This window comes from Peromyscus californicus, unplaced genomic scaffold (assembly GCF_007827085.1).
Source record: "Peromyscus californicus insignis strain IS unplaced genomic scaffold, ASM782708v3 Scaffold_24__1_contigs__length_46423439, whole genome shotgun sequence".
In the NCBI taxonomy this organism is placed as follows: domain Eukaryota; kingdom Metazoa; phylum Chordata; class Mammalia; order Rodentia; family Cricetidae; genus Peromyscus; species Peromyscus californicus.
The window spans coordinates 18,689,358-18,702,700 of NW_026294535.1; the positions used below are offsets into that span (position 1 = coordinate 18,689,358).

The window sequence follows — 13,343 nt, forward strand, 5'->3', positions numbered from 1 at the left end:
GGCTTTCACTTCCAAATATGAAGAGACGTTTTTCAACCAAAACTTTTTGCAGTTAACAATTTTTGTTCAAACAAGTGTCTCTGAACTTTTATTCTCAAGCCAGAGACCTTTTTAGGTACAGTAGTATTCTAAACTGCACCGTTTTTGATGTTAGCTCAGGTTTTTCTGTGTTGCGTTGATTTTCCACGGATCTCAGCTGTGGATGCCTTGTGCTGGTTCTGGCGTCCGCCATTCTTAGCTTCTTAGCGGCTTCTGGAACTTTTGAAACCATTCAGACTGCCTACTTTGCAGTCTGCTAGGACACTAACTCTGTATCTCAGGTTTTTTCATCATATACATTAAGCATAGACTCACTTAACATTTACACTTTTTTACAGACTCACACATAACATTTTTTGGAAAGCATTTAGACTCACATTCAACATTTACATGTTTTTACAAACTCACATATAACATATCATCTACTTATACTCCTTAAGGAAACTATAGAACTACTTTAGCAAATATATTTCTTATTACTTCTTATATATTTCTTATATTCACTCCATCTTATTCTTATTTAAACTTACATTTACAACTAGCATCTTTACTTCTTACAAGCTTATTACTATATGTCTTAAGACTACATTAGATACTTCTTGCAAGCTTATATTCTTAAAGGAACTCTATAGATCTATTTTACAAACTTATATAGGGCTACCATTAGCATATATTTAACTTAGCAAACACCTAAAGATTTCTTAACACAGAGATCTAACAAGAGAATTTTTACAAACTCACATATCTTATTTTCATCTTTTTCTATTTCTTACTCTTAATTATTATTACTATCTCTATTAGATTCTCTTAACTAGACAGGAAGTACGTACATCATTTCTAAAGTTGAGTTTATAGTCAGCTTTGTTATAAAGCACTGGGATTTAGTGAGTGTTGTTGTTATAGAATTGTGATAGTTGTTGCTAGGGGACTGTAACATCTTTGGGACGAAGCCACACTCCAAAGTTGCCAGTTCTCTCAGCCGTTCCGGACTGGCAGAGATGCACTGTCAGCGGTAAACGGTTTTTAACTAGAGGCTGTCCCTTCACCCAAATTCATAATAGTTCCCCGAAGTGCTTCAATTCAGATAAACGTTTCTATTACAGCAGTACTTTTGGTTTGCTCTACCGAAAAACTTCACTTCACACTGAGGGTGAAATTACTGTATTTAGCTTCTGTAAAGTTCTTCGCCAAATACTGCACAGCTATTAGGTGATATAAAGTATTTTTCTAAAGGAGCTAGTAAAGCCACAAGTGGCACAGCTCCGAACTGTATTTAGTATTTTCACTTCATTAGCTTTAACTCCTGATGTTATTAGCAGCTGTAATATTTAGCATTGATTTCTTATAGGGAACTTTCAGGTTAAGCAACTCTTTTGTAAGACAGCTAGATTTTCTGAAGTTGTTTCCCATCTATAAAGCAGTCATTTCTTTTTGAATGCCTGTTTCTTATCCCCTTAATTAGATTTGCAAAGGAATCACTCATTGCAGGCTGTTTGTTCAAGACGTAAATAATTTTCAATTTCACATAAGTTTCTTCGTATCTTAGATAACGTTCAGTGTATAAACTGCTCTCTTGCTTTCTTAAGGATTTTAAAGTGGCTTGTTTGCTCTTAAAGGTAGCTTTTTGTCATCCAACTACCGTAAAAACTTTGCACAGCTATTAGGGTAAATAAGGCATTTTACCAATGGAGCCCCAAACCGTGAAGCACCTAGTTCCATATCCTTTCAATTTTTCCAATGGAACTGACACTTAAACTCTTAGATGATTTTCCTCCTTATTCTTTTAAAAGCTGTATTTTAAGTTTATCATGAATGTATTTTTGAGCTGACAAAATTGTTTCAGGGCAATGTCACCATCTTTAGCAGAAAAACTACCTTTCCCAGAATGCATTTCCCTTATATCAGTCCATAATAATATCAGTTCCTTATATCATTTCCCATATCAGTCATTTCCCATAGTTCTTTTCGGGTCTGAGAGTCAACTGGTTCTCTTTTACCAGACTTGCTTACAAATTCTTGCCCGGGAGGTTTGAACAAGCATTTTACATTTTCAATTATGGGACATTGGGAGGTTTCTGGTCTCTCAGCTGGCTTTAACAGGTGTCTCTCCTTCATTTGACACTGGCCCCCAAATCAGAACTGCACTTGCCTCGTTAGCCGGCATTGAGGCTGGCATTTCTGATAGCAACTTTCCTTGGGGCTTGTGTTTGTCTTAGCCAGTCAGTGAAAAACAAGATCATGTACAACAGCTTTTCCATAGCTCCTTCAGAGAGATTTTCTCCCACTGATCTATCTCATTTTGCTTGTTCCTTCCTTCCCCAGATGCAGAGCTTCAGGTATCTGTCTGCGGCTCTGTTCCTCTGCTAGCTGCTTTTGGAGGTAGGGGCTTTCTTCCTCCCCCCGAATCTGCCTCAAATTCTAGCAGCTTTTTCAGGTCACATATTTTCTGGGGAGGATTATGTCCCTTCTGTTTCTTCGGAGTCTTTTTCCCAGACAGTTCCCAGTTTGGTCTCAGTTTGTCCCCTCTACCTCAGAAACAGTTTCCGACACTACAGTGGCGGCTTTCCCCGCTACTGAAGGTAGGGGCTTTTTGTCCGTTTGTTTTCGGGGTCTGTGTGGTTTGCACACAGACTGAAAAATCTAACAAGGGAGGTTTTTGCCATTTCTAAACTCCCATTAGGACAGGTGTTTTGCTTCATCAGGCCTTCACCTGGCCCAGTCCCCCAGTGGGTTGCATTTGCTTGTCTGGGTGCTCAAGGACAGAGCTTATGCCAGAGGCAATCACCCCTCAGGGCTACACTCCCCCTCTCACCCGGAGTTAGTTGAAACAAAGCTTTTCTCAAAGAGCTGCTTTCTCTGACAGAAAAGAAAGCTTTGCTCCTGGTTAGTTCTGTTCTGCCTTGGCTGGGCTCTTTCCCCAGACAGCGTTCTGACTCAGCAGCACAACTGCTTCAGACACAGTTCAGCTTTACTGTTTTCTCAGAAAGGTCCTTACTCTGAAAGGAAAGGTTTTTCTCAGATGTCTTTTTGCAGCTGTGGACCTATCAACCCGGGACTTGTAGGAAAGCAGACAACTGTGCTGTTTCCACTGGCTTTAGCTTTGGTTGTTCATTAGCAATCTTCCCCTGGGTCCTGCACCTTCCTGCCTCAGCTCTGTGCTCCAGGAAGTTTGCAACTGCAGGAACCCTAGTTTCCCCGAAATGCATTCCAACTCAGAGACACTGGCCAGTCGCCTCTGGGTTTTTGGTCAGAATTGAGGATACAACGCTAACAGTTTGCACTGCTTCAGGGGATCTTTGCATTAGGACGATTAGCATTCTGAAATGCTCACTCAAACAAAACCCTTGATGCTTCAGCTTGGTTGTAACTGAAAAGCTTGGCTTTTTTGCTTTTCTCAGGTAAAGTTTCCTGCCTTTTTGGGCTCTCCATAGCTCTTTACCCACACTCTCCCAAGTGTTTCCCTCAGGGTACTCTGACCCACTGTCTTTTACCAGCTTGAAGAGACAGAGCTTAGAAGAGGTTTTTAGGAACTTGTCCCTGCCTCCTGCATTGCAGGGAGGATTTTTAAAGCTTGAAAGAGAACTTAGGTTTTGCTGTCTTAAGAGGTTTGTTGTTTTCCCTTAGAGCTAATCACAGGTGGTCCCCACACTAATATCTTCAGGTGATTCTAATTTTTGTCCTGAGAGAGTGAGTTCTGAAAGGCTTTAGTTTTTAAGTTTGAGAGCTTTTGAGAAAGATTAAGGCTTTTTAGAGAGATTTTCCCCCCAAATTTTCCAAGAAAAGCTTTTAGTTTAAGAGAAAGATTTTTTTCCCCAAGAGAGAAAGACCAACTTTTCCCAAAACTTCCCAACTTTAAACTTTTTGGCTTTTTACACCCCCATTTTTGCCTCAGGGAGAAATCACTTTCTCCTGCCACTTGGACTTAGCATTTCAGCTGTCCCCAGGTCAAAAGCTTCCATAGGAAACTTTTTCTTCCCCATAAGCTCAAAGAAGAGTTTTACTACCCGTAAAGCCCAAAGAAAGATTTTTTTCCCCCAGTTTGCATTCATAGCCCCCAAAGTTAGAAAATTGAAGAGTTTTTCTGTCTAGTTGCCTTATTTTTTCCTACACAATCTTACACTTCTAAGTTTTTCCTAAACTATATTACTACCCTATGCCTTATACTTATTTTTCACAGATAGAAATTGAGAAAGGGATACAAGATAGAAAATTTTGACAGAAGAGAATTTCGCTGCAGCATTGGACATCCTTCCAGTCTGCTTTCCTTTTCTCTCGAGGATAAAACCCCTGCCTCTCAATATATATAAAAAATATATATTTTTCATAACACCGGCATGCCTTATTCACTGGCAGGGCTGACTCAGCACTTTCGCCAAAAACTCTGTAATAAAACTATTATTTTCCTTTATCTTTAGTCCCTATTACTTTGTCTTTAGTCCCTGTTCATTTGTCTTTAGTCCCCCCTTTTTTAGTCCTTTTTTCTTTAGTCCCTTTTTTTTCTTTTTTCTTTAGTCCCTGTTCATGGCGCCATTCTGTGGGGCGTTTACCCAACCACCCCCACAGTTCCCCAGAGTTTTCTTGAGTGCGAGCAGCAGGAAATATTAGATAGAAGGATTTATTGCGGAGAATATCGCGGAGATAAACAGATAGAAAATAAAGGATAGCCTCGAGAGGGCCTGGAACCTATTCCAACGGGTCCGACTGTCTCTGCCCCAGGGTTTTTATAGAGACGCCAAGGGGTGGAGTAAAAGACCTCCTCCCCCAGCACAGCCAAGTGCAGACCATCCCAGACACCTGCACTCAGGCCCGTGGTCCTAATCATCCTCTATGCGGACCTGCTGGGTAAAGCCACGAGGAACCCGAGAACGGGCTCCCACAATACCCAACAAAACTTTCAATCACCATAGATGGAGAAAACAAGATATTCTATGATAAAGTCAAATTCAAACAATATCTATCCACAAATCCAGCCCTACAGAAGGTGCTAGAAGGAAAACTCCAACCCAAGGAGGTTAACTACACCCATGGAAACACAGGCAATAAATAATCTCATGCCAGCATGACCCAAAGGAGGAAAACTCTCTCTCTCACTACCATCAACTACAAAAACAATAACAGAAATAAACTATCATTTGTCATTGATATCTTTCACTATCAATGGACTCAATTCCTCAATAAAAAGACACAGACTAAAAACAGAATGGATGCGAACACATGATCCATCATCCTTCTGATCTTGCCTCCACCTCCCCAGTGCCGGGGCTGTAGGTCTATGCCACTATGTTCAGTTTTATGGAATGCAGCGGACTGAACCCAGGGACTTGTCAATGCTCAGCAAGAACTCTTGCCAATGAAGCTAGATCTCCAGGTCCCATGAAGTCCACTTAGAGATATGAAATATTCATATTCATAGTACCTTGGTATTCTACATTGAGATGCTACCACCAAAGGAAAGCAGGGAAAAGCTTGAGAATTTAACTTAACTAAATACATGTTAAGATTGTCTAGGAAGCTTTTTTTCTGTCCGCTATGCCCATACCCTTGGGGGGGAAAAAAAAAAGGTGAGCTAATGTATAAAATAGATTCTAGAGTAAGATACATCCTAAAGAAATATTTTATTATGATGATACACAAAGTTAAATTCTAGCAGGCTTGGAACTTTGCCTAAAAAGCATCACGAGCCATTAGCTATTATTTATCAAAGACAACTAAAGGGTTGGGGCAATGGCTGAGAGGCTAACGTGCTTGCTGTACAAGCCAGAGGACCACAGTTCAAATCCTGGGAACCCATGTAAAGGCAGGCACAGCTGCATGCATGCGATACCTTTGCTACTACAGCAAAATGGAGACAAGAAAATTCCCAGAAGCTGGTGGCCTAGTACACAGCAGTGAACGAGTCTCAGGGTGGAAAGTGAGGAGCAATACCAGTGGTTCTCCTCTGAGAGACACAAGTGTGTGCGTACTCCAACACACACACATGTACATACATGTGCACATACATATACATACAACTGAAGAATTGGTACTTGCATTTTTTTTATAAGAAAAAAACATGAAAGTCAGAATGACTCTGAAACTGTTATTTTAGGGCTATTTGATCATAGACCAGAATCTGCTGGGTAATGACAAAATATAAACTACATATATTTTTTTTAATATTGACACTGTTATGTCTTATAATTTTACAAATGCTAAAGCAGAACACTAAAGGCAGACCCCAAATGTTGTCTTAATTATGAAGCACTTGGAATGAATAAATAAATTTACTTGATCAAGTTTCATAACTACAATAAAAAAGGTAGGTAGACACTCACCTATGGAATTATCCGGTCCTTTTGATTTGGTATACGACAGAAATGCAGCTAGAAAGAAGACAGACGACAAGAGCTCAGCTCTCCCTACAACCCCCGTCACCTGGAACACACGACAGGACACCATGTTAGTGCAGTTCTGAGAATCTACTGTGTATAGTAACAGCTCAAAACCCCAAACCTCCCTACAACCCCCGTCACCTGGAACACACGAAAGGGCGCCCATGTTAATGCAGTTCTGAGAATTTACTATGTACAATAAGAGCTTAAAACCTAAAACCTCAATTTTTCAAGAGCAGATTTCTTTTTTTAACACGTGAGCGCCCTCATGTGGTAAATTTAGGTATCATTCATAAAAAACCTATCAGAAATTCTTGTAAGTAGGTCATTATTTTAACTTGGCAAAATATTTAGTTTTTGTGTATTCTTTACCATCTTTCACATAATTATAGCATTTTATGCAATTACAAAACAATATATAGATGAGTTATTTAAAAATCTAAGTCTCCTTGCATTATTTTCTTAACATGAGTGTTTTTTTAAAATATGAAGCTATAAATTTGATATTCTGCAAACTAAAGAAATTTCAAAAGCTCTTTTAACTAAAAAACCACAACATTCCCAAATCTTGCCTTCTAAAGGAATAAAACCCAATGTACAACTTAAAGCAATTTATCTCTTTTGTACGTGAATGGAAAAACTGAGCTGGATACCACATGGTTTCAGAACAGTAAGACAGAGAAAATCATTCTGCAAAACCAAACCAAACCAAAAAACCAAAAACCAAAAACATTTTTGCTTAGGAAGAAAAGCTTATAGGAAAGCAGCTAAATAGAGTAGTCTTTTTTCTTCCCTGGAAGGCAGTTTTAGTATCAATGTAGCCAAGACAAATTATTTTGGATATCATATTAAGAAGTATGTTCATTTGTATTTTTCACTAATAACATTAAGAGATTTTATATATATAATATACAATAATATATAATCTGTTGATAACATGTATTAACACATACATAACATATATATTATCAATGTTGGGTGTCTTCTTCCATTGCTCTCTAGTTTTATTTCTTTTTCAAAGATTTATTTTATCTTATATGTACAAGTGTTCACATGTTAAGTGCACAGTGCATGCCTAATGCTTGAGAGGCCAGAGGAGGGTGCTACATTTTCTGGAACTGGAATTAATGAAGGTTTACGTGGCCATGTGGCCGCTAAGAACCAAACCTGGGTCTTCTGCAAAAGCAGCAAGGGCTCTTAACCACTGGACCATCTCTCCAGCCAGCCCCTCTAGGTCGCTGTCTGGAAAAAGGTTCTCTCAATAAGCCCAGAATTCAAGATCAGCTGGCTCAAACCCCAGAGATCCTCCTGACTCTGCCTCCACACTGTGGGATTACAGGTATCTGCTACCACACTTGGCTTTTCACATGGGTGCTGATGATACAAACAAGTACACACTTGTGATGTGGTGATCACTTCACCTATACATACATTCTTGAATGAACACTGTTCCCAAAACTACCTTAAATTTAAAATTTTTATATAATCGGTAAGATGGACTTTGCGCATGGGGAAGAGTACGACTGTACTAAAGCAGGAATATTTAAATGCCTAAGATTTAAAAATCATTTACAGTTCTACTTACCGCTTCTGTATGGATTGGGTGTACTGCAAAGAGCAGAGCCGCAATGACACTGCTCCTCTTGTCCAGGAAAAGTTTGCAGACCTTAAGAAATATCACACTAACAACAGCATGGAAAACCGTGTTTAGGAGATGATAAGACATGGGCTTTAGTTCGCTAAGTAGGTAATTTAAGCGAAATGTCAGCACTGTTAAGGGCCTGTAGGACTTGTGGCTTCTCTCCTAAAAGGAAAAACAACCACTGATTATTAAAATACCTCAGAACTTCAGGCCACAACAAGCAGTCATTGTTTGATTATTAAGGTAATGATCAAAGAGTTACACACACAAAAAAATTATGCTTCTCACTAGAAGGATCAAAGCATGAACAGGTTCTTGATTGGGGGAATGGGTACAAGTCGTAAATGATGACTGGGAAATAGACTGTGGGGAATATTACATATTAAGTTTCGAAATAGTTTACTCAAAAGTGACTTGACAGGCACTGTAGATAAACGCATTCATTTATGTATCCTCAAGGTATCATTGGTTTTTATAGATCAGGGAAATGTTTTACTATCTAAAAGCTGCAGTTCATTTCACATAGCTAATGAATGACAGACCTAAAATTAGGATATACAATCCAAAAATGAAAAGGGTATAATCCTAAATAAGTTAACATCGACTTTAAAAATGTTTTTAAATAAACTTTTTTCTTATTGCAAAGAAATAGGCAATATGTACTTATTTTTAAAATCTAATATATTTATATTGAATTTACCATGGTATTTTTTTGTTTTGTTTTGTTTTTTGTTTTTTTCAAGACAGGGTTTCTCTATGTAGTTTTGGTGCCTGTCCTGGATCTCACTCTGTAGACCAGGCTAGCCTCGAACTCACAGAGATCCGCCTGGCTCTGCCTCCCGAGTGCTGGGATTAAAAGGCGTGCACCACCACCGCCCGGCTGAATTTACCATGTTTTAATGGCAAAATTTATCAGTCATTTCTGTTGCCTGACTCACAAGACAAGAAAAGTAGCAAGAAAAAGACCTGTAGCAACACCTGCTGCCCTCCCTACAAATGTGTATTATTCCCACACAGAAACAGTCATTTTAGCAAAGTGCGTCAGGGTACACTGCCAATGACGCGAATCCTGTTTTCAAGACAAGGGAGTTGTCGACACAGACACATTCATAACTGCACTAGTTTTTTGGGGGGAAATTATTTTCAAGCATTTGAAAAAAATATGGAAACTGATTTTCTTATTTTAGTTTGATTTTTTAATAAGAAATTTTATTCATTTTACATATAAACTGCAAATCCCCCTCTCATCCCTTCTCCTGCTCCCCCTCAGCCTCTACCCCTCCCCCATCCCCTCCTCCAAAAGGATAAGAGCTCCCATGGGGAGTCAGCAAAGCCTGGTACATTCAGCTGAGGCAGGACTAAGCCCCCCACCCCTACCCTGAATCAAGGCTGAGCAAAGTGTCTCATCATAGGTGAGACTCCAAAAAAGGCAGCTCACGCACCAGGGTTAGATCCTGATCCCACTGCTGGGGCCCCTCAAACTGACCATGCCACACAACTGTCTCCCGTATGCAGATGGCCTAGTCCGGTCCCATGCAGGCTCCACAGCTGTCATTCTAAAGTTCCTGAGTTCCTATAAGCTTGGTTCAGGGAAACTGATTTTCTCAAAGCTCTTTCTATTTGTATTCCCTACAGTGAATCTTCCAGAATCCTCAAAGATATGGAGGCTTGTGTTGGATATCATTGGTATAGTGGTTAGTTAGCAATTAAATATCTATCTAAATATATTAATTGCAGTGATGAGTATTAAACTATGTTTTTTAGAGGTAAGTGAATTACACCTGTAATTTGTTAAATTTTTATTAAAAACTTCTATTTTATATAAAAAAGTAATTATTTACCTCAGACATAGGAGTTCCCCAGAAATCATTCTGAAATATAGTTTTTAGAGGTGTAGATGGATGGAGATCTTTATTATCCAGTATTGCTGAAACATCATCAAAAACAAACCCACAGAACAGACTGTTCCAGTAGCAGGCAGCAACCACACTGACTAGTAAAGTCACTTCTTTGAAGTTAATATCAGCCATCTTTCCTTCAGGCATTGATAAGCAAAACTGGAAAAACATGCAAGATAAAAGTGAAATAAACAACATTTCCCTCCAAATAATTACAACTTCAGTGTTAAATAATATTTAGAATAAAGATTGAACATTAATGCTTCCAGAGAGAGGATCAGCTTAAATACCATCTATTTTTAAAGAAGAACTCACTGCTTAACTCCATATTTCTAAGGCAAAATCCTTCCTTTTCTATCACTTAACCTTCGGGCCTCTGTCTCTAGCTAACTGGACAGTGAAGTCCCATCAACTGTCACTGGCTGGCTCACTGGGAAGCAGACACACTGGGCATCTTGTGGGAAACCTACACACGAAGCATGAGATTTCCAAGAGTAATGGAGCTTTTATTTCAAAATATTTAAAAATTAATCTAAATCAGATTCTGTAGCTTTGTTGAGCTTTATCAAAAGCCTTGTAAAAGTATTTCATGAGTCCTTACATTCTGGGTTTATGCTAGCAATTCCCTAATCCTAATATTTCTTACTATCTTATTTATGTAATTTGGCTCTTTGGATTTATGAGTTTATGACCTGGATGTAAATAATTTTTCTTTTGCCCACTGCACTGAAGTGTTAAAGATGACAATCACTAACTTAATTAAAAACACAACGCCAGAACCACTGCTTTAGGAAATACTGAGTTCGGGGAATGGTACAGAATAGAAAGGCCTCGAATAACTGGGAAATACAGAAAAAGGAAATCAGCCACATAGTAAATAAGTGAAAAATTATTTCAAACAGAACTAAACCAAGCTGGCCATTTTCTGTTCTGGGTAGTGCCACTAGATCTCTGAGTATGACATTATCACTTGTAAAATGCAGATTACTAGTTCCTAAAAACTGTTAATATCAAAATACCAAATCTGTGCATAAGGTACTTAGACAGTAAGGGAGTTTCAAAGTATGAGGATCTTACTCGAGGAATCACCTAGGTAGGCCAATACAACAGCTGAGTCCTGAGGAGAGAAAGAATGCCTGAAGGACAGATTTCTGCCTAGGGACCATAAGCCAATAGTGGCAGCAGCCCCTGCTATGTTGGAAAAGGAAAAAAAAAAAAAATCTGGATTCTTTATTAGCGCTTTAAAAATAACTACTGATACTTTGTTTTTTATCTACTTAGAATCATTTTGTACTTTTGATTTTCAAGTTGGTAAGAAAATAAATGTCACTGAACCATATTTGTAGCACATTGTTGTAGTAGCGATAAGGACTATTTGCACTATTCACAGAGACAGAAGGTTTGAGATCTGAGATTATCTGCGGGAGTTCTGACCATATCAGAACTGGAATGAGAAAAAAATAAATAAAAATTCCAGGTAGCAATAAAACGGCTAACATGGGCACAGATATAAAATCTGATGTAAAAGGATATATTTAAACTATATATAAGATACAAAATGTTAAAGCATGAAAGTACTTCTATAATCATAAAATGCCTTATACCTACAGAAAACATACAATTCCACCAATAAAGCAGAAAGGACATAGACGTACCCTCTAGGAAGTAGTTTTCAGGTAAAAGAAAAATTATTTAAGGTTTCATCTTGACTCCAGAAGTGACTTCTCATCTCTGAAGGGTATGGATTTGCAGGGTCCTGTTAGCTCACACTCCCAAAAGCTGATGGTGTTTCTAATTCAAAAGATGGGTTGAACTAGCATTTTCTTCAGCTCTTGCCAAATTGGAAACCAGAATATGAAGTATTGTTGTTATAGGAAGGATATACATATACATATATAATGATAAAGACTACTAACAGAGGCCATAGCACATTCTGGAAGCTAGAAAAGTAAAAGGATTAGTAAGCTAATCAATGGATTGCTAAAAAATGATTTCTAAATTGAAAGAGAAGCTTGTGTATTTTGTTCCTAGCACTTCAACAGCAATCACAAAACTGATTCTAAAGATTTTAGGACTAGGAACAGATGAACTGGTTAAAGTTTGGCCTTTCTCCCATCCTAGGCAAAGACCGGAGATTTCTAGAATCTTAAAACATAGGGTCTCTCATATAGGCTACATAGTGACAAGAAAAGAATCTTACTGTAAATAAGGGTTAAATAAGTTTGTCTACATTATTTATCCTGAGACCTCCAGCTCTCTTCTCTAATAGGGCACATAGTTCTCTGCAATTTTTCACCACTGGAAAATTGTAGGATTCTAAAGGCTCACAAAAAGCATGGGGGGGGGGGGTTTAAACCCCAAACCAGGAATCAAAAATAATTTTTTTTTTTGCCATCAATGGTACAATTCAGAATAAACACCCCCACAAAACATAGAAAGAAGCAGTGCTTCAAATTTCTATGAGAAAAAGATTTCCAAAGTAAAAATTTTTATTCAGAAACCCAAATTACACACATGGAAAAGCAGAATAGAGAAGTTTTGAAGTTACTAAGTTTTAGGATGTTTTTCTCTCTCTTAGCCAACTGGGACAATACTAACTAACTAGTATATACTAGTAAACAATAGACAGGAAAAGTGGGGACAGAGCCAGGCCGTGGCAGTCAAATATCTCAAAAGGAAGAAGGATTCATTTTAGCTCATGGTTTCAGAGGCTCAATGAATGGATCCCTGGGTCACTGCTCTGGCCTGGTGGCATGGGAGAACAGAAAGGCAAGAAGGCATCAGGGAAGTAAGCTGCTAAGCTGAAGGTAGGACATAACAGAGAAAAGGGAGACAAAGGATGGACAAAGGGGCAAGTCAAATCCTTTAAATGCATGGAGACCCACATCCTCTGTCAGGCTCCACCCACTAACTTTTACTACTTCTCAAGAGTACACTCAAATATGAACAGATTGCTTATATTATAGAACTCAGGATCCAATTACTGCCGAAAACCTGCTCCTCTGAATATTGCACAAGTATTCATCACATGAAGTTTTGGGGACATTTCATATCAAAGTTACTAAATAGTATAAAGCAGCGACAAAGGAAATATGCAGAATGACAACCATAGCATGTCAGAAGGTTTCTACATAATGATCCCAAGAAGATATAATACCCAGCGCACTTAAAGTGCAATGAATAACTACTGTGTTACTAAATTGTACATGGACACACACACACACACACACACACACCAATCAGGAAAGCAATTCAGGTACCCACTATGAGGTAGATTTTTTTTTTAAGTGTTATATAAAGTTGGAAACCTCTCTCATTATAAAGCGGTAGGTCCCAGATCTGCTAAGACCAATTTACTTATAATGAAAATGTGTTCTTGATTAAAGGTTTTAA

General features: G+C 38.4%; 1 protein-coding gene across 3 annotated transcripts in view; it reads right to left on the reverse strand.

The window, feature by feature from the left end:
- Positions 1 to 13,343, reverse strand: part of Tmtc3 (transmembrane O-mannosyltransferase targeting cadherins 3) — a 58,055-nt gene that overhangs the window by 40,230 nt on the left and 4,482 nt on the right. For 2 of the 3 annotated variants that reach the window (XM_052753220.1, XM_052753221.1), the window contains exons 2-5: positions 11,606 to 11,741; positions 9,894 to 10,109; positions 7,996 to 8,214; positions 6,354 to 6,453 (exon numbers count right to left, since the gene is read on the reverse strand). In XM_052753220.1, coding sequence (XP_052609180.1) covers positions 6,354 to 6,453; positions 7,996 to 8,214; positions 9,894 to 10,097 — 523 coding nt within the window. In that variant the 5' untranslated portion in view covers positions 10,098 to 10,109; positions 11,606 to 11,741. The remainder of the gene's footprint in view (positions 1 to 6,353; positions 6,454 to 7,995; positions 8,215 to 9,893; positions 10,110 to 11,605; positions 11,742 to 13,343) is intronic. The other variant, XM_052753219.1, reaches the window with a different exon arrangement.